This window comes from Polypterus senegalus, chromosome 9 (assembly GCF_016835505.1).
Source record: "Polypterus senegalus isolate Bchr_013 chromosome 9, ASM1683550v1, whole genome shotgun sequence".
Lineage (NCBI taxonomy): Eukaryota > Metazoa > Chordata > Cladistia > Polypteriformes > Polypteridae > Polypterus > Polypterus senegalus.
In genome coordinates, this window is record NC_053162.1 from 136,225,954 (window position 1) to 136,248,889 (window position 22,936).

The following is a 22,936-nucleotide window of genomic DNA, read 5'->3' on the forward strand; positions in this document are numbered from 1 at the left end:
AGGTAGGAACAAGTGCCATGACACAGTCTCCAGGGCAGAATTCCCACGATTGTAACATCAGGCCTGCATTGCTTGTGCCTTTTCCATATTTTCTTTTAGGATAGGTCTAATTTTGGAGAATCTATCATTTAACTGTGCAATATACTCCAGAATGTTAGTAGAAGGGAGGGCCTCCTACCCCATCCTTCTTTTAGAATGTCCAGTATTCCTTAGGGTTAACTCCCATATAGTAATTCAAAAGCGGAGAAGCCTGATGAAGCTTGAGGCACCCCCCGTAGGCAAAAAGTACAAGTGTGAGGAGCTGATCCAAGTTCCTCCTATTCTCGCTGATCACATTAGGAAACAGGCTTTAGAGTCTTATTAAACCTCTCAACAAGACTGTCATTATGAAGGTGGTGTACAGTGGTCTTTAAATGTTTGATTTTGAGCAGCTTGGCAGCTTCCCTGAATGTCTCTGATGTAAAAGGCTGTCTGTTAAGTCTGTTAAGACTTCTTTAGGGATGCCGACTCACACAAAGACCTCTACAAGTTCCTGTGTGATTCCTTTGGAATTGGCTATTCTCAAGGTGATAGCCTCAGGATAGCGGTTCACATTATCTACAAGGATGAGAATGTATTTATGTCCTCACGCTGAGGGATCAAGGAGTTCTACAACATGAACCCCTATACGTTCAAATGAGATGTCAATTAGGGAAAGGGGAACAAATCAGATTCTTACGAATCTGACGTAACTGACACTCTGGACAGGAAGTGCAGAAACATCAGATCTCCTGATGGATTCCTGGCCATTTAAATCAGAACTTAATCCTCTCCTCATGCTCAGCTATCCAATATGATAAATCATTGTTAATAACAAAGTGGGGTCTTGATGGCATCGGATTTAAGGTGCATTGACCTTTTACTGAGACTACTACATTTTTGGCAAACTTAAGGGAATCATCATTCCACCGCTCCCATTTAGAGGACGGCGGGATTTGACTGAAATATGTGGTAAGGGGGTCTGGGCTGACCTCAGTGGGCGGAGCGTCAAACCACAACATCATTGGCCCGGGCTAAATAGGTTCCAGAGTCATTGTTGTTACTTCCACTATGCCATACGGGTAGCCACGTGCCTTTTTCTTTCCAGCAGTGTACATTGCATGGAGATGATTTGAGGCGAATTATCTATGTTCATTACTAGCTCCAAAGATTTAACAAGAGGGGTTTGTGTCATATTGCTTTTAATCTTAGACCAATCTCAGATGAGTATGACAGGAAAACATGAATTTTGTAGTTCCGCTACCTGTATGGCCCTTACAGAGTCTTCATGGCTGATCACACACTTCACTGTGAATACAGGTCAGACTGGTCTTTCCCTTAAGTCAGTTGCAGTAACACATAATGGTGAGCGACAATAGAGATGTTGTTGCCAGTATCAATGAGTGCAATAACCCTATTCCCAATCACCACCACCACTTTTGTCCAGGGAAAAGATAAAGGGATAGCAATGGCACAACTTCTCTAGTCCAACTGCAGTCTGTTAGCTCGCTTTGTTGCAGGCAATTGGGGATGGTATGCCTTGGCTTGAAACAGCACAGGGTTGTGCGCTTCCCCTTTGGGCAACTCCACATTGCTGCCCTTGTTGGGATTGGCGCGTGGACCTTTTCTGCATGCTTAGGGGTCCTATCACAACATACACCCACATCACCGAGGAATTGAAATAAACACAATCAATAGTAATAGTAAAAAAATCAAATATGAACAAAGGCGACATAAAACATGAATTTGAACCCCAGACATGGGAGAAACCCTGGCTGAGATATAACAGTTATAGTAATTATGGAATCCAGTCAAGTACAAAAGCAAATTTTCAACTCATGACAGTAGAGAAGTTGATAAAGAGGTACGGTAGATGATGGTTTGGATGCTTGCATTTGACAAACAGGTCTTTATATTGATAGCATAATAATGGTTACTTTTCACGTAAATTATGCACCACACTTCATTTCATACACATTTTGGTATTGTTTGTTATTATCCAAAGTGGGTCTCCATTGAAGCCCATTTTATCAGAAATTTTGTTATATCCATTCTCCACAAAAACATGAGACTAGAAATTTTCCTTGGCCATCACTAAAAATAACATGCGATAAGAGACAGATAATAGAACAATCATTTTTCGGTGGAGAGTATTCCTTTAATCTGACAGTTCTATGCTGGAAATGATTAAGTAGAGCACATTTTACATCATCCTGTCAAGGAGCAATTAATTCAAGAGGTGAAACTGTAGTACAGAGTATATTGTAATTTGTTAGGATAAAGCTTTAGAAGACAGATTTGCATAGTGCAGAGATCTCAGTCCAAATGTAGGATATCTGAATCTGATATAACTGGAATAGAAAGGGGGAAAATCTCTAAATTACAAATCATGTGAAAAAGCAGATACTTATTTATTATCATAGAGAAGCAGATCGTTACTGGAAATTGGAGGCATTTGAATTGGAATGGGAGGTCAGAAGGTATGAGAGGGATGCAAGAAAAAAATACAGTCTCCCCTGAGCCAGTTCCAGTGAAGACTGTTGCCTCAATGAGGTTCTTGTGTAGAGATTTGATCTGAAATCCGGTGCCGATACAAAGTTTTGATGGTTGTAAGTTTCATAGTAACATAATTGGTGTGCACAGGCATGCCCGGAAGATTGAGTGTGAAGAAACTAAATGAAAAGGCAGGAGTCACCAGCAGGAAAACATGAAGCAAGGCAAACAATAACAGGCTTGAAGTTGTGGAGTAAAGAAGATGGGAGCAGTGAGAATGACAAACAGCTGAGGAAAGTAAGGAAGCGAGTGAGGAGGCATATGAACGCGGGATGTTGTTAATCTATATAGGCAGGGAGCCAACCACGTGATAGGTGCATGGACAGCGGCTGTGCGGAAAAAGGAAGGGGGACCGGGGACAGCCCTTGTGCGTCTCTGTTGTGAAATAAATCATCTGTTAACAGAAATAAGGAATGAAACCGCCAAAAGGAGAGGTCAGTTTCGAAAGTTCCTTACGGCATAATGGTGAGAACCGCCAAAAAGTAGACGTTATTTTCTAAAGTTCGTTATGGGGCATGGCGCGAAATGAAACATACTTAACGTTTGTAAGTGCAGTGTAAAGGATGACCATGGGAAATTTGGGCTTCCTACATATATTGAAAGTTGCAGAAATACTGCGGAGGGGGTTTCCCCTATCTATGTATACAGTTTACGGGGAACACTCGTTTCCCCCCCTTGGGTGTTGCAATAGGACATGAAACTTACCTAACTTTTGTAAGTATACTGCAAGGAATGAGCACATGAAATTTGAGCTTCCACCTATATGGAAAGTGGGAGAATTAGTGATGAGTCAGTGAGGGCTTTGCCTTTTATATGTATAGACTAGCAAAATACCCGCACTTCGCAGCGGAGAAGAAGTGTGTTAAAGAAGTTATGATAAAGAAAAGGAAACATTTTAAAAATAACGTAACATTTGCTTTCTATTCGTTTGTATAAGCACAGTCCTTCACCAGCAATTATTTAATGTTAGCTCAGACCCGGCACTTAAAAGTTTCTGTCGCACTTTTGCTGAGTTTTTGCCAAACACTATTCTATCCCTGACCATCTAATTTTCGTTTGCATAAGCACAGTCCTTCACCAGCAATTTTAACTTAGTTACAAAGTGATCCAAAGTCTCATTTATACCTCGTGCCTTCTCATTAAACTTGTATCTTGCGAATATCATGTTCATCGAAGGCATGAGAAATGCCAGCGGTAGCGTGTCTATAAACTTAATTTAAACTTACGGTTTACACCATGCTTTGTTTCCACAGTAGCTGCACTTATTAATATGCTGGTATGCGTCACTCGCTTCATATTCTTTTGCTGCCTTCTCAATTGTGTAATGCGTTTTTTGTTCAGCGCTCTATGGAGCTCTTCCTTGTTCTCTACGTACTGCGTTCACAGTCAGTTCACGTTAGCCACTCTCTTGTGTGATCTTGCGATGTCCACGGCTTTATTTAATGTTAGCTAAGACCTGGCACTTAAAAGTTTCTCGGTACAGCAATTTAAATTCTGTTACAAAGTGATCCAAAGTCTTGTTTATACCGCGTGTCTTCTCATTAAACTTGTATCTCACGAATATCGTGTTTGTCATAGGCATGAGAAACGCCAGCGGTAGCGTGTCTATAAACTTAATTTAAACTTACGGTTTACACCGTGCTTTGTTTCCGCAGTAGCTGCACTTATGAATATGCTTGTATGCGTCACTCGCTTCATATTCTTTTGCTGCCTTCTCAATTGTGTAATGTGTTTTTTGTTCAGTACTCTTTGGAGCTCTTCCTTGTTCTCTACGTACTGCATTCACAGTCAGTTCATGTGAGCCGCTCTCTTGTGTGATCTTGCGATGTACACTGCTTTATTTAATGTTAGCTAAGACCCGGCACTTAAAAGTTTCTCTCGTACTTTCACTGAGTTTGTGCCAAACACTAGACCATCTCATCTTCGTTTGCATAAACACAGTCCTTCACCCGCGAATATTTACCTTATATGGGCAGGCACTCAATTACGTGGGAGGCGTGATGATGCGGGACACAACTCCGCCTCACACAGCGACCGAGCTGCAGGCTGTGACCGTATATATGGTCGAAAGTAGGTTCCAGTTATGACCGTTACGCGTAGAATTTCGAAATGAAACCTGCCTAACTTTTGTAAGTAAGGAATTGTAAGGAATGAGCCTGCCAAATTTCAGCCTTCTACCTACACGGGAAGCTGGAGAATTAGTGGTGAGTCAGTCAGTCAGTCAGTGAGGGCTTTGCCTTTTATTAGTATAGATTACAAATCATCTAGTCCACTCCAGGTCTTAAATGTCATAAATCTATCCTCAAATGACAAAAAGTACATGACAGATTTTACTTTGTCATTTTGTATTTAACCAAAAAATAAGCCAACATGCAGAGGCAATGTGTGTAATGAACACTCTGGCAGCTTCTGCTCCCATATCACTTAAGACAGTAGTTAGAGCCAAGTGATGCTAATCTAGTGCTCTTGATTAGTTAATAATCTTGAAGTGCTGCTATCTTTATATAAAAGAAGAGCCTTTGACTGTTCACCCTGGAGCATTCATGGTTGTGATGATGCAATTTCAAGGATAAAAAAAAGATTGCAATGATCTAAATGAAGCAGGGGTTATTGCTCATTCTTCTGGAACAAATTATAAGATAATTTTCCCAAGAGTTCATCATGCTGCAGTGAGAAGGATTACTTACAGATGGAGAACATTCAACCTTACTGGGAGTAGGAGTTACAGGATAGTCACCCAAATATCAGACCTGTGATGCTCTGTGATATTGTAAGGAACCCAAAAGCTAAATCAAGGGGTCTATGGGCCCCTACCAACATGGTACATGGTACAGTTTGCGACTCTACCGTCAGAAAAAGACAACTTTAGATTTCATAGGAGGCCAGAAATGAGAGAAACACTTCCCTCTAAAAAGCATACAGTAGCTCAGCTTAAGCTTGCATATTTATATCTAGATAAACCACAAGATGTTTGAAAAATGTCCTCTGTATATATGAAGCCAAAGTGTAGCAGTTTGGCCATTATGCAAAACATTATGTTTGATGAAAACCAAACACGGTGTATTGATACAAGAACCTCATATCAGCCCTCAAGTGCTATGGTGGAGTGATTAATAATATCAGGTTGTTATAAAGCTGTAGGACCTGTACACCCTGTAGTCATTAAGTCTAACATGATATCCTTATCTAAATTTGAGCCCATCTGTTGTGAAGAGATGAGTTTAAATTTATAAGCAAAGTTCACAAATCCATGTGAAGGTGGCTACACACTAGGCAATAGGGATTCTGCTCCAGAGAAAACACCCTGAACCAAGGCTAACCTGGTTCATAGAATGTGGGCTGTTCATGCTGATACTGGATTATAAAGGAAAGAGTGGACATTTTACTTTCTTGGGTGCACATATGTCAAGCTTTTAGCTGATTGGTACATATGCTTGACCATCAAATCTGGCAAAAGTGAGTTATGGTCAATCCCATCATTAACCAAGGTGCATAGGGGTCCAGAATATGCTCACAAGAGTGTCATCCAGTTGTACAGATAGAGAGATCCATACTGAGAGTGAGAAATCCACTCCAGCAATTCCAAAGGGAAAGCTTTCTTTCCTAAGGACTTCCACTTTGGCAGAACTAGGGATTTGATTTTAAGTATTATGTCAAATATTGTAGCTCAGGTCTGTTTAAAGTGTCTCTTGCTACGCCTAAGTAAAAAGGCCCATGACACTTTCTCGTGCACTGTCCGACAGTGGCAGTTTGACCACAATTGAATCATACAAGTCACCAAGAAATCTACCAACAAATGGCTGGAAAAGAAAAGATTTAAGGTGTTGGAATAGTCAAGTCAAAGTCCAGAGTTCAGTGCTATTGAGATAGTGTGATGGAAAGCTAAGAGAGCTGTGTATAAATGCATAACCTCCAACATCAATATACTGAAGCAGTTTTGTAAGGTGGAGGGGCACAGAATTCCTTTATTATGATGTGAGATCAAGCTCATGCTGTTAAAAGGCGGTTCTACAAACTTTTGCTGTTGGATTATTTTTGATGAATCAGAAAAAGGACAATGTAAAATCTGTTTTGTGTTTTTTGTCATATGGCAGTAGACTCATCTAGTTGTCGAAATTCATCAAGACAAGATGTCTGTACCTTAAGTATGGATATCTAAAAATCATTGACATTAAAATTGATGTATTTACTTCTTCACGTTAAAAAAGTTTTTACACAAAAAAATAATGCCATTTGGCACAATCATATTGTTTAATTAAAAAAAAGTACATGTGAAAAGTGATCACTTAGTAGACACAAAATATGAAGACAACAAATAACAAAATAAATCCAGCCTGAGTCAATGAAATCTTGGCATTCTAAATGAGAAGTGCTTTGGCTCAGGGATGTCACATAGTCCAGAAGGTCACCTAAAAAGCAAAAAAAAATAATAATGATAACCTGAATTTGTCCACTGGTCTGTGCTATAAATTAGTTTTCTGTATGTTTCCAATAAGTTTGATAATTTTTATAGTCAAAATCGCTGAACGTGGACATTCCCTGTTCAAATACAGGGGAGAAACGCAAGGTGTGGCAGCGACGAGCCTCACCTCACCTCGGACTGCGCTTTCCCTCACACACTGGGTTGATGCATGCAATTGGTGAATGCCTGTTGCTGTCTCTCTGTATGTCGCCAATATAATGTTTGTAGACTCTTTTATTATACATCCTGACTTTCCACAGTCTGGCTAATATCTTTAATGAATGTGTGTGACATATTTAGTCTTGCTGATTGGACATAAAACCACAGTGAAAAGGCACAAGGTGAGGCAGACAGTACCGTGCCGCACTGACTCCAACAGGCGCCAATATTTTAGCGACATCAGAAAGTCAAAGAGAGACTCTTAAAACTAAAAGAAAATAAGGAGGACTTTTACAAGAAAGTGAGAGATTTTCATGGAGAAGGATAGGCACATGAACTTCATTTACAAATAAAGGGAATACCATAAACGGTTTTCAATTTTATAAAAAAAATGGGACAAGACAAAGAAAACAACAATCCAATATTTAAAAACTAAATTTTGACCTTAAATAAAATATTCTTTTGTTTTTCTTGTTATCCTTTTGCTGAACAGTCTGTATCTAAATTGATTAAAGCATCAGAATGAAAAGCTTTTAAAAACAACTAAATATTTCAATTAAGGTCAAAATTGAAATTGGTTTTTTTTGTACACCACTCTGTACTTTTCATTTGTTTTGAATGAGTATGAATTGTGAAATTGCAACGGAAAATTTAAAACTCATGGAGGGTGCAGAGCAAATGCACTGTCTCTGCTCTGTCTCGTCGCTATAAATGTAACGTACTTTCTTAGCCAATATGTACCTTATCTATGTGTTTGTAAAACATGCTGATTAGATATGAAACATAACCAGCAGTCAATGTGCATGCTGCCAAATGAATAGCGAATAAACTGCTATTTTGTGTTCATATATTTGTAAATCTGACTCTGAAGGAGTCAGTGCCTCACCAGCCATGAACTTCACCACATATCACTGCTTTGTCTAACATACCAACAAAAACTGTCCCCTCACATCTTGTTTTTCCCCTTCTTTTTCTCTCTCACATCTGTATCTGGCAATGCCACTTTCTTTCTGTTATGCTGTTGCCTCAGCTGAGCTCCTTATTGTAGACTCATAATGTACCGACAGGGTGTGACAAATTAAGTCCTGCTACATCTTCCCACCTAGTCCCTGACGTGACACTTTCCATCTTAGGCGCCAGATCAAACTGCAGCCCTACAATCATAGCCCGTGTTCAGACGAAACACATATGTGGACTAATGGCTGAGCTAAAGAACATCTTCTGTAATCTGGGTAGCAAGCGTCATTACTTGCAAGTACTGTGCCATTGATTTAACATATAAGGTGCATGTTGCACATCAAACATGATTAGGGTGAATTGTAAAGTGTCAGTGATATATTCAGGTTCAGTCCCAGCTCTTCACCCTTAACAACTTCTATGCTTCTTCACCTACCAGGATCTGAACCCTGCCCCTTATACTCCAAGCACCTCCATGAAACAGATAATTAAGTAACCTAAATGGTTGAATGAAAAATAAGCCTCTATAGCCTGGGTGGCAAGTGCCATTGTTATCTGCAGGAGCAGAATTTTATCTTATTAGACTCTTGCAGTTCAAACGCTGTTACATTTACGGCTTTCACGGTGAAGGGTATGACACAATGCCATGATGACCTAAATCAGGCTCGCCCTTAGTGTTGCCATGGTTCATTTCCCACCTGAAGTTAAAATCCCACCTGCTACACACAAAATAAAAAGGACTTTTTTAGCGAGGCTGGCTAGTGTCATAGTTAACCATGCACCTGGCCCATTGTTACAAGCCCACATATCAAATGCTGTTACAATTTTGTTATTATTTCTTGAAGAAATTTGCAAAACAAAAGCAGACATTACAGACTTTTATACAGAATTATTGATGTACTTGTTAAGCATCTGATTCATTCTTGAAAAGGAGATTAGTTCTACAGAACAGGTGCGGCCGCACATCACAGTTTGTCCTGAAGGCAGTTGATTAATTACTTGTCATTCACACCTGCGCTTGTTCATTGCAAATTGCTTGCATTTTAAAAACCAGTTTATTTAGAAAAGTAATAGGACTGTGTTAAAAGGCACATATTGATACGAGTGAAACTAAACAAATGGTCTGGTTAAGCAAAGCAGCTACTGTGGGTGTCTGAGGGTCTTGGCTACACACCACTTATTGGTAAGATATACATAACAAAAACTTTTCAAGTTCATCATGTAGTAATGCAGAAGTTGGGGACTGGACACTTTCAAAGTCTATCGAGTAAATGTGTCGAATATCGAAATTACGTATAAGGAATGCATATACACTGGGAAAACATCCACAGATACAGCATATATACAATAAACGTAATCAGCCATATTAATTTAAGCATATTAATATTTATCTCTTCACAAAAGCAGACCACAGACATAAAATGGTTTGGGGCAGCCACCCGTATATTCTGCCTTGGCTGCAAATGGGTTCTAAATTGATCAAGATGATCACAGGTTCGAGTCCAAAACAGAACTGAATATAATAGGAAAAGATGGCGGCTTTAAAGCCCAGGAATGGAAGTGACGTCATTTGGACCAGGACCAGGAAGTGACTTATTCTGGACCAGGAAGTGACTTATTCTGGACCAGGAAGTAACATCTTCACTGGTACCCGGAACTGGAAGTGATGTCTTTCATACTAGAAGTGACATCATCCATGGCACCAGGACTAGAAGTGATGTCATCACTGGTGCCGGAAAACAGAAGTGACGTCATCCATGGCGCCAGGACCTGGTGAGATTTCCCGTGAATGGTCTGCGGAAGATTCTGAAAGAGAATTAGTGCAGCTCGCCACCCTCTGGTCTGGTGTGGTAGTACTATTCTTAAGGCCTTTCAGTTGTCTCCCAATCGCACGTGTGTGACAATCTCCAAAGCAGAAATAAGTCAGTGATTAATTTGTAATTAAATAAATAGTTTCAATAATTGCTTTGGGAGAAGTGTGAGTTAGGTATAAGGAATCGGGTAACTCCACTCTGTGTCATCTGCTCTTTAGCTGCTTGGACCTGGGTAGCACCTGCATCGTGCTGTTTCAGATCAAATATCCCTCCTTGGGCAACTGAAAAAGACATTCTATATGAGCATCTTGTTCTGGATGTTCCGCATTATGGCAAGGGTGATGCTCAATGTGCAATTTCACTCAGCGCACGGTGCTTGTCTGTCTGCAACTACAGCACAACTTGAAAATTAAACTCATTCACTCCGCTTGTATAACTAGTTTGATTTTAATGGTTCTCATGTTATTCTCTGCACTTTGAAGCGCTTGTGTATATATGAAATTATGTGTGTGGAAATACAGGACAAATCACATCCTTTACTCTTTCAATATTTGTATGCTGTATTTTATGTTCCAATACGGGATGATCCCACCTGACAAGGGACAAGTGGCAGCTCTTCTGCTGTGTGTGGATGAAGACCATTATCACAAAACAACATAGAAAATGGTCAAAGTACACTTGGATTCATTTGATGCTGTTTCATTAAATGTGAAATTGTCCAAATTAAATTAACACATTTAGGAGTTGCATTAAAAAACTGAATCACAAACACTTTTTACACGTTAATCAGTTGCTCTACTATACTGTATAATATGCAGGAAATGTAGCAAATTTTCTGATGCCTTCATCCAAAGCATATTACTGTATATGATCAGGGTACAGTATTAAAGTCTATTTTTTTTTCATTTGGAAGAAGATTAAATGAATTGCTGAAAGACACACCATAAGTCAGTGGCAGGAACTGAATCATCAGCCTTAGGTTTTGAAGTCCATTGTCTCGGCCTCACTAGTGGTGGCTGTGAGGCTAAGGATCTGCACCAGTATCCTGAAGGTTGTTAGTTTGAGTCCCGTTACTGCCAAAAGAGATCCTTCTCTTTTGGGCCCTTGACCTGCAATTGCTCCAGTAGCGATGTACAATAGTGGACCCTGCATCCTGACCCCATGGAGTATGCATAAAATATCAAATTCCTAATAAAAGAAATTGTATAAAGCAAATAAATAACTAAATAAAAAATATGGAGTGACTGGAGAATGGTTACGGACACAAATGTCTGACAGGAATCATAACCTGTTGGGATGATGTTAGTGCAGTGGTGCTCAGGTTCAGTCCTGGAGTCCGACTGTCGATGCCTGTTTTTATTCCATCCAGTTTCACTTATTAATTGTGTCTTAATTTATCTAATTGTTTAATTCGCTGGTCTTTTTTTTGTCTGTTATTTTGCATTCAGAAAAGTGTGCTAGCAAGATATCTCGAGAAATGTGTTATTATGTGTTATTACCATAGCTTTAAACACTTAGCTTTTTTTTTACAATTTTCTTTTCATTGCCTCTTTTTCTGTGGAGCGTCTTCCCTTAATTTTATTTATCACTGACAATTACAGAGAGGCAGTACAGGTGCAAATAACAGTGACTGTCAAAATGGAGCAGCAACCTCAGTTACAAGTTCAGTCCTGTGGACCTCCATAGCTGTGTTAATCCAAGCAACTGGACTTCTCAGTTATAGTTCAAGCTGTTATTCTCCCTTCTTTGTGTCGATCCAAAAATGACTGACTGCAGTTTTGTTTGAATGTTATAAACATTTGTGTTTTCACTGGGATGAAATTATGTCTCTATTTTATTTTTCAAGATTTTGATCTTTTGAAATGTTCAGGTTATTTAAGCCTTTTCTTAGCACACAAGTGAATGTCACTGAAGCGGCTGCTTTCCTTTAGCATTTGGAGTCATTTGTCTACACTTCTCATCATTAGCAGTCAGAATCTGGACAACTAAGGGAGAAAATTCTAGTTAAAATGTTGTATTTGACAGAATATGATAATAGAAAGTTCAAAGTTATGAGAAACAATACAAAATTCCTGAAATATTTCTTAAAGTAAATGTCATACTGGCAAATCGTGTACATGCAAAATAAGAGGAGGAGAAGAAGAAAATTAAATCCATTAGAAGTAAGGGTGACCCACTGTTTAGTAAAACGAGCAGCCACAGTGGTACCCCAGGAGTGAGCCTGAGAACCCCTGATCTAGATGATACCGAGGTCAACTTTAATATGAATTGTACTGTAGTTACTAAGCTTGGTGGATACTTGGATCAGACAGAACTGGAATCTTCTGGACTATGAAGAAGGTCATAGAGACCACAGTTGACCATGTAAATGTGTAGGAATCAAGAAAAAAAAACTTGAATAAAAGTCCTGCACAGCAGTCTGTCATTCAGAGTGGCTTCAATGTGTAATTTAAACTTTAACCTGTTCATTTCTTGCAGGCACAGCGTTAAACATTATATACATTGTAATCCCAATGATTCCACTCCTGCTGCTGTTGATGGTTGCTACAGGAGTGTTCTGTTTCAAGCTGTTTGCTCAAAGGTGAGTTCTTTATAATGCCCTAAAATGTGTTCTTTGTTATTCACGTGTGTCTAAATGCATCCTAAGGCAAAACCCTGTGTCTGTTTTGTAATCTTACTGTTCAGTTTTGAGTGGCTAGTGCATAAGATGGTTGTTGTCAACTTACACTGCAAACTAAACCATAGTTGTTAGTCTCCAAAGCAGAACAATTAGAGTCACAAAAACAGAGGCAGTATTTAATAGACCAGACAATTTCATATTGTTATGTCTTGGGCCTGACCACGGTCTTCGCTACTGCTGCATGGCAACAAAGGCCTATTTGTAAACAGGGGCCTCTCCTTCAGTGATTCTATCATCATTTTCTAAACATGGCAAGTGCCTTACAGGTCTTAGGAAACTGGGCTCAACTCCAAGTGTATCCTTTTGAATTTTCTTGGGTACCCCTAATCAATAGCAATTCTTTACACTTACAGTATATAATGCTTTTCTCACTACTGAAAGCACTTTACATAGTGAGCGAGGAGCCACTTCAACCAACACTAACGTGCAGCATCCACCTGGCAGCCACTCTTACGCCAGTATGCTCACCACACTGTACATGAGCTGTTAGGTGGTGAAGGAGTGAGACATAGTTAGGGGGCCAAAATGACCAGGTTGTAGTTGTCAATTTAGCCAGGACATCGGGATACACCCATACTTTTTATGAAGGATGTCCAAGGATCTTTAATGATGACAGAGAGTCAGGACCTTGATTTTACATCTCATCCAAAGGACGGCAGCATTTTTACAGCATAGTATCACCGTCAGTGCACTGGGGCTTTGGGATACACAATCAGACCACTGTTGACCTTGCCAAACTCAAGCTTTTCTTGGTCGGTCTCCCATCTAATTACTGGTCCTGCCTCAACACGCATAGCTTCAGGTGGATGGCTTCTTCTGAAGTGTATATAGTATGGCTGGCCTGGTAAGACTGAATGTATCCTGTAGTAAATTGTTTTTCAAGAACTCTGTGTTTTTCCTGTTTGTCAGAATTTATGTGATTTGGTTTATTGTTATTATTTTTTATCTATAGCTGGTTTGTGGTGTTGTTTTTAATGAATTGCCATTTTTATGCTATGCTCTTGCCATTTTTAAGTCGCTTAGACTAATGGGTTCTCTTGTTTAGTTCTTGGGGTTCCATTGTGGCTGCAGGTTTGTGTTCCAACCAAGTTGAAAATCAGTCAGTTATTTTACCACAAATGGACCTCACTTTTTAATTAGATGGTCCTTTTGTTCTTCTCATGTTCGGCATTTAGTTAAGAACAGGGCAAGAATTACATTTATTAGATATCTAGAAATATTTGCACTTTACCAATAGCTGTACATGCTTAGCTCTCTTATGTCATTATCTTATTAATTCCCCTTCATCTGAGGAGTTTGCTCAATAAATTGGATCTTAATGATCACCAGTTCTAATAAGCAGACACTTGAGTGTAATACCTTCTGAGGTGCTCATTAAGTCGAAGTGTATTGTCATATGTGACATCTATGGTGTATATAGTATAATGAAATTCCTCAGAACACCTGACAATAATACAAAACTTAAACCCTCATAGAAAAAAGTACCCATTCTAGCATGCAATATTATATGTACTGTATATCCATCCATCCATTATCCAACCCGCTATATCCTAACGCAGGGTCACGGGAGCCAATCCCAGCCAACACAGGGCACAAGGCAGGAAACAAATCCCGGGCAGGGAGCCAGCCCACCGCAGGGCACACACACCCACACATCAAGCACACACTAGGGACAACTTAGGATCGCCAATGCACCTAACCTGCATTACTTTGGACTGTGGGGTAAACCGGAGCACCCGGAGGAAACCCACGCAGACATGGAGAGAACATGCAAATTCCACGCAGGGAGAACCTAGCTCACGAACCCTGGTCTCCTTACTGTGAAACAGCAGCGCTACTACTGCGCCACTGTGCCGCCAATGCACATATATATACAGTATATATCTTTTTTAACTTAGAATATTTCTTACAATATTTGTTATGATGACTTGCTGTTCAGTAACCTGATGATCTGTGGATAGAAATTGTCCCTGAATTTACTGGTGTGAGTGCTGATGGCCCTGTACTATTTGCCAGATGAAAGGAGTACGAAAATTGACTGTGCAGAATGGCAGAGGTCTTTAATTTATACTGTTTGTCTTTCTAAGGCAGCAAGTGTTGTTTATGTCCTGAAGAGAAGGCAGCTTGGTGCCAGGAATGTTCTGTATGCCTTCACTGGGGGCAACCTTGAAAGGTTTATTTTCACAAAGGCTCCAAAGAGCACAAGGAGATGCCTGAAAGGCAAGGAGATACACAGTAAACAAAGTCCCAGTCCGGAATCCAAAAATCGTGGTCAAAAACAGAACAGACGTTCAAAAATATCAAAAAAACAGAATGCAAGAGGTGAAGTCAAAAGAGAGCACAGCGTCGAAATGCCCAATAGCACAGAACTCACCAGAAAACACTCTCCATTCCTAGCACATTCAATGAAACAAACACAAAGGAAAATGTACATAATAAACATTAATACAAATAAATTGCATAAAATTACACAAAACAAACAAGAAACAACCACTTTGAACCCCAGCCAGGGGAGACATTCTGGCTGAAACGTAACACCAATGAAGAAGGGAGTGTGCTCTGTCCTGACGTCTGTGACCAGCTCCTTCATTCTGATGACATCAAGGATGTGATGATTGTCTTACCACCTTTGAGTCAGCAGGTCAAACCTTTTCTGTGTAAGGTGTCACATCGTTGTTGGTGATCAGATCTGTGATAGCCTCTGGCTAATTGTAGTTCAGTTTTTTAAACATAACATTAGTGAATAAGTACACAATGGAGAGTTAAAATCTATGCTGAAGTTGCATAGAAATATTCAGTAATTGTGATCACCAGATAATGCAGCATTCAGGTGTTTTTTAATGCAACATAAAATTCAGAGTACGTGAATATCCACTATATGCATAACATGTCACCAAACCATAGTTCCTCTTCTGTTCATGTCTATGTTCATTTCTGATTTTTATGGTCAGAAAGATCATTTCATTTACATACTACTGTGTTTCCTCAAAAATAAGACAGGGTCTTATATTAATTTTTCCTCCAAAAGACGCGCTAGGACTTATTTTCTGGGGATGTCTTGTTTTTCTATGAACAAAAATCTACATTCCTCTCTGTTATAAAAAAAAATCTTGGAAGGAGACGATACATGATTTTCTCTGAGACACTTTAATGACCCGCAAGACAAGGCAGTGACACAAAAGGACATCTGCTGCACAGGCATTTAAATGATCGACACGCAGCGCGACAAGCAGAACATGCAGCTTCGGCAGCAGTAAGACAGTGGCTGATCCGACCGCATCTCCTTAGTATGCGTTCAGCCCCCCCTTCACAACGTGAGCAGCAGACACACAAAGTGGCTGGCACGCAGCATATCCCGGGGGGTGGGCAAGTGAAGACAGCCGGGGGCACAACCTCCTAGTATTCTTGAACAAAAATCTACATTTATTCAAATACAGTCATGTCATCATCTTGTGGGACATCATCATAACTCTCCAAACCCTGAATTCCATTATGAATTTCTTGCGACTCCATTTCCTTTAGAACAATTGCCACCAATCTCTCATGTCTAGCTATACAACTTTCCTTAAATGAGCGCCTCTTGTCCATGTAGCCTGCTTGTAGTGCATTTGGATATCCAACTTCTTCTCTTTGCAGAAAGCAGTAAGATTTTTGCCCTGGGACTCCTCCACAATTCCTCTCTTGTACTCGACAGAATAGCTCTTTCTTTTTGCACTCATCTTGTCGGAGGGTCAAAATACCAGTATTATTTCCTGTTCATCTGTGTACATACGGTAGCGGTAGGCGTTTATCGCTCACCCAAAGGCACCTGTGTGGAATCGTAATTAGGGCTTATTTTCTGAGAAGGGCTTATATTACGAGCATCCTGAAAAATCATGCTAGGGCTTATTTTCAGGGTAGGTCTTATTTTCTGAGAAACCCAGTACGATTTCAACCAGAAGGAGACGTGACCTAGCATGACAGATGTTCACTTAAGCCATTGCTGCTTATGTCACTCTGCAGGCATTTTTCAGTTTTTGCTGTCAGAAGTGGCTGTGTGACAAATAAAACAAGAAAATCTACAAAATGTACAACTTGAAGTAACCACTCTCAAGGTCAATCTAAAATTGGGGTCTCCACCTCTGGTCCTGGAGCCCTACTGTGGCTGCAGATTTTCATTCTTACCTTTTTCCTTACTTAGTGACCACTTTTTGCTGCTAATTAACTTTTTTCCCATTCAAACTTTTAATTTTTAATTGACTTTTAATTTACTTGTTTGTTTTTAAGATTAAATTTTCGGAATTACTTAATTTTTTCCTCACTCCATTCAGAACAGAAATGAGATGTAAACTGAGTCAACAGGGGTCAAACAAACGAGTCCCAGACATCATGAAGATTTGGGGTAGCCACCCTTATATTGTTTTTACCAGCTGCAAAAGTTGATATTAAATGCGTGATGTTCCCAGAACAGAATCCAAAACAGAACTGACTTGCATTGAGACAAGATGCCGGTTTTAACAGATAGGATGGGAAATGACGTCAGCAGCGCCAGAACCAGAAGTGACGTCATCGTCTGCACCCGAACCGGAAGTGACATCTTCATGACCGGAAGTGGCATTATTGTTGGCGCCGGAGCCAGAAGTGACATCATCGTCGACCCCGGAAGCGAGCGTGATTTCCTGAGAATGGTCTGCAAGAGACTGAGAGAGACAATTAGCACACTCTGCCACCCCTTGGTCTGGCGTAGAATTACCATTATTTAGGCCTTTTAGCTGTTTCCCATGTGCATGTGAATGACACATGAGTCAGGCCTCAAACTCCAACTATTTTCTTAATTAGAAGCCAATTCTTGTTGTTAATTTAAACTGGAATTTTATTCCATGGCTTGTTGGTGCCCTCATTCTGCCACAGCAAACATTTCCAAAACGATTTATTTTCTTTATTCTAAGAACACCATCAAATGATTTACGTAGCTGTGCAGATCAACATTATTGAGACTTTGCCTTTCTTTATTTTCAGATACTGCGGACACAGGTTGTTTGTCATGAATCTATACTAATAAAAGGCAAAGCCCTCACTCACTCACTGACTCACTCACTGACTCATTCACTGACTGACTCACTCATCACTAATTCTCCAACTTCCTGTGTAGGTAGAAGGCTGAAATTTGGCAGGCTCATTCCTTACAGCTTACTTACAAAAGTTGGGCAGGTTTCATTTCGAAATTCTACGCGTAATGGTCATAACTGGAACCTATTTTTCTCCATATACTGTAATGGACGTTAGCTCGATGGCCATGGGGGGCGGAGCTGCGTGTGACATCATCACGCCTCCCACGTAATCACGTGAACTGACTGTGACCGCAGTACGTAGAAAAGAAGGAAGAGCTCCTAAAGAGCGCTGAAGAAAAATGCAGAATACAAGTTTAATGAGAAGACACGAGGTATAAACGAGACTTTGGATCACTTTGTAAAGGAGTTAAAATTGTTGTAGCGAGAAACTTTTAAATGCAAGGTCTTAGCTAACATTAAATAAAGCCGTGGATATCGCACAGCTCAGAAGCTTCGAGGCATGTACTAAAAGCAGCTCACGTGAACTGACTACGAACGCAGTATGCAGAGAAAAGCAAGACCTCTAAAGAGCGCGGAGACTTTTGATCACGTGAATGTGTCTGCAAAAAGTGGAGTTTCCTGCACTGCAAAAATACTACAAAAGTCGGGCAGCCGGCGTGCGTAGCTGTGCCAGCCTTTGAGATGCTGACTGCACTTCTGCCTTAAGTGAAAGTAAACACTTTTCATTTTTTTCCTCCTTCCCATGAGCTATAGCCCAGACAACTGTAAACACGGGATCCCATTTCTAGACCACAGCAAACTAATATTAAGGTGCTTCGCACTTTCTTTTACACGTATACGATTATGAGGTCATCAGGTTGGATTATGAAGACACGCACAGGAGTGGAGGACCGACAGTGCCATCCTGGCCAGTTAATAGTAGGGCCATCTCTCCAGTCTACACGAGACCCCCCGCAACGCTCATATCGTCAGCGAAGACCTCTCTCTACACTATATAAAAGAAAAAGGCAAGTTTCCTTTCTTTACACCTTTTTTCCTTTTATCCCAAACCAAAGCCTTTCTCTCTTAACACTGCAGAGGACACAAAAATTATTTTCTTTAATTGCTGGTAATGCCGGTAAGGCACATTACCAGAGGCAGAAATTTGGACGTTCACATAGAAAATGTAATTTCTATACCACAGCCGTTGTGTAGCGCCTTTCAAAAGGGATCTACTACCGAGAGATGATCCATATACATTTTAGCTGCTGTTAGTACTACTTACCTGTTATGTTATACCAGCTTTAAAATGTAGCTTACCCGAAACCACTCCAGTGGTGCGCAATGTATCTTTACTTCTTCAAAGGTTAATGTTTTACTGTTTAATAACTTATAGACTACATTTTATTTTTTTTCCCTTGCACTCAGTGACCAAAGCTATACACACACATATAGACACATACATATATATACACATATATATACCTGTGTGTATGTATGTATATGTTTTTGTCTTTTTTAACAAAGCAAGTCATTTGTGACATAATGTGTTAATTGACTACCATGTTACATCATGACCAGTGTGAAAATAAGAGGCGCTATACCAGCACTCAGCCTGACACAGACAGACACAGGAGGCACCCTACTAAAAACAAAGTGCTTTTATTTTTCTTCGCTCATGTGGAACGTTATCTCCAACCCCACGAGCCCACAACACAGTCCAATAAGCACTGTCAATCACAATCCCAATACTTCTCTTTCCGGCAAACTTAGTCCCTCTCCTCCCAACTCTGGACTCCCGGAGTGCTGGCTGCTGGCTTCTTTTGTAGCCTAGCTGGAAGTCCTCCAGGTGTTTGATGACCTATTTCTGGCTGCATTTTCAGGTGTGGCAGAAGAACCACCCACACGGGCTTAGGAACAACTACAGCATCCCCTGGCGACACCCCCGGATCCCAACAGGGTTGTAGAGAACTCCATCTCCCAAAGAGCCTTGCAGGAATTCGAGGTACCACTGCCACGCAGGGGGCTGCCATCTAGTGTCCCGGGGGAGGTACTGTTCTGACCAGGCTTGCTCTCCTGGTCCATATAGTGAAGAGGCATCCCAGCCGTCTGTGACATCGGCAACAGGCATAGAGAAATCAAACAGCATGGTCATTGCAATGCAAGATCGAGAGAAAATGGTGATAAAGAAACGACTACAAAAGAGCAGACTGATAACATTACCTTCATAACAATAAAAATAAATAAGCACATTAAAAAAAGAATTAAAAATGGAACAAAAGGAAGGAGCAGAAATATACAAATTTTTGGTAAAAATATGCAGGTCATGGCAATTTCTCACTCAACATTTTCACCCCTTCCCTCATTTTTTAAATTTGAATTTTGGCTGTTCCCTTCCCTTCTTTTCCTGACAGTCTGATGTACTATGCTTAGTTGACTATGTCTCTATGGTTTCCTGTTGCTTGTACTGCCAGGAAGAAAATCAATCTGGGCAGACAGAATTGCAGCTAAGAACAAGAAAATGGAGTGAAAAACAAATTATAATTAAAGTACAAGGGGTCAAGGCCCGAAAATCAAAACTAAAACTGAAAGTACCAAAACCAAATCAATAACCAGAAATCAAGGTTGAGAAAACCAGCCAGAAATATTTATTCCTAAATATCTTCCAGAAAAATAACTACTCACGCCATACAGATTTCTTCTAAATATCCAAAAACTTAGACAAAGACACTACCACAATGCTATCTTAAATAGGAAACCAGCAATAACTTTACTTGTCAAATGGCGTTCACGTCGTAGTAAATGGATGCCATTATCAACAACAACCAACCTGTAGTAACATAGGATAATTCAAAATGGTGGCAACTATGACCCAAAATATAGTACAAAATGGCACTGTAGTGGCATTACAAAAATAATGATTACAAGATATTAATATAAAGTCAAGTCAAGTCAAGTTGGGGAGCATGCACTGGTACAGTGTGTTGCCACCCCACTACATGTACGAAACAACTCGGGATCCCGGTTTGCAACCTCCCAGGCAGACATGTGGTCCAGTCTCACTCCGGAAATTACCCTCTAACTGCTGCAGCCAGGTGTTACGTGGGCGACCCCTTTGCCTGGTCCAGCCACTCGGGTCCCCAACAATGAGGACCTTATGAACTGGATCACCCTCGGGGAAACGTGCCACATGGCTGTAGTGCCGTAACTGACGCTCCCTCACAATGCAGATAATGTGCCTCATTTGGGACTCCATGAGCAACCGCTCATTCAACACAAAGTCAAACCAACGGTTCCCAAGGATTTTCCGGAGAGACACAGTACCAAAGGAGTCCAGTCTTCGTCTCAGGTCACTGGATAGCGTCCATGTCTCACAACCATATAGCAAGACAGGAAACACCAGGACTCTAAAGACTTGGACCTTCGTCCTTTTGCATAGATATCGGGGAGCGCCACACACCCCTTTCCAGCGACCCCATCGGCCGCTATAAAGAAAAACCCAATAAATATAAAATAACAGAAACTGATTTACGGGATCAAAAACCAAGGTTCATAACTTTCCCAGTTACATACCATTGCATCCAAAGTCAGACAATTACCAACTGTCATCTGTTTCTGATATGAGTCCTTTGTGCTCATTTAAATGACAACATCCATGTGAAGGGTAGACTGGGTACGAAGAGATCTACTGTAAGGGCACTGGGCTCAATTCACAAAGTAGATACACACAGAAAATTAACAGACCTTTGGCAACTCATTTGTGATGGATTTGTATCCATTCTTTCTCTAACCATCTTATCCAGATTGATTTATATTTGCAAAATATCCTCCTATTGGATTGGCTTAAGCTAATCGAGTATCTAAGCGGCAGTTTTTGCCAAGGGACAGTTTCAAAGCCATGTAGAGGTTTGAAGAAGGGCACAAAATATACAGAAACTTATAATTTATAGTGAGTGGGCACAAGTGACGTGACATATCATTAACGGAGACTGAGCTGGGATCTGAACAAAGTCTTGCAGTGCTAATCATAATGCCATTATGCTGCAAGCCAAAGATGGGCATGTTAGGTTGTCTGGGAAGTCCAAAGTGACCCTTTATGTGTAACTGAATGTGTGTCTGCCCTGCAATGGACTGCAATCCCACACAGATTGGTTCTTGAATTGTGTTTATAAATGCATGTTTACATGATTCTCTAATATACTTCTTCATTAATGGTTCATTCTCAGAATCTGACAATGCTAAACGTGAACTCACATGGAATGCTTTTTCTTTTCTTTAAATAATGGCATTTGTAATGTTCTTTCTTGCTTCTCATGGTTTTATAAATAGCATGATAATGACTGGTTGTGTCATTTCCTCTTACTAATAATAAGCTTAATTTGGAACTTGATTACTATTTAAAAGTTAGAAATTTAAAGATCTATTGTAGCAAGCTAAGACACAAGAAACTGCCTTTTTCCTTTTAAAGTCTACCATGTTGATCTTCTGTATTAATAATTGTAACACATCTTAAGGGCCATCTCATAATTAACAGATTCTATCTGGGCTTTCCTCAGTCAAACTCTCTTTTTTCAAACAGCCATAGTTTTCACATGAATAGTAGAGGTAAGCCTGGCTAGAAGCAGGTATGTGTATATGTGTGCCCAACCTGTAGAATGGGGACCTCATCCATGGTTAGTTTCTGATGATGCCAGGACAAGCTCCTAGCACCCTGTGATTCTGTATTGGTACAGGCCAGTCTGACAGGCTAGTTTGAAGTCAATGAGACCCAGGCCAGTCTGGCGGGCCATGGATGGATGGATGGATGGATGGATGGATGGATAGATAGATAGATAGTCTAGCAGCAGAATACTGATTAAAAACAATATTCATTAAAGAGCAATAAAAAAAGGCAGTGCAAGTTAAAAAATACAAGGTGGAGAGTGAGAGGCAGGTATAAAAGTCTATAATGTTGTATAATGTTAATGTTTACCCCACAGGTGGAAATGAAGAGTCGCATAGTGTGGGGGAGGAATGATCTCCTCAGTCACTGGAGTAGGACAGTGACAGCAGTCTGTCGCTGAAGCTGCTCCTCTGTCTGGAGATGATACTGTTCAGTGGATGCAGTGGATTCTCCATGATTGACAGGAGCCTGCTCAGCGCCTGTCGCTCCGCCACAGATGATAAACTGTCCAGCTCCGTGCCTACAATAGAGCCTACCTTCCTCACCAGTTTGTCCAGGCGTGAGGCATTCCTCTCCTTTATGCTGCCTCCCCAGCACACC

General features: G+C 40.4%; 1 protein-coding gene across 3 annotated transcripts in view; it reads left to right on the forward strand.

Annotated features, from left to right (window-relative positions):
- The window catches only part of layna (layilin a), a 93,121-nt gene that overhangs the window by 63,278 nt on the left and 6,907 nt on the right, over positions 1-22,936 (forward strand). For all 3 annotated transcript variants that reach the window (XM_039763953.1, XM_039763955.1, XM_039763952.1), the window contains one exon: positions 12,442-12,544. In XM_039763953.1, coding sequence (XP_039619887.1) covers positions 12,442-12,544 — 103 coding nt within the window. The remainder of the gene's footprint in view (positions 1-12,441; positions 12,545-22,936) is intronic.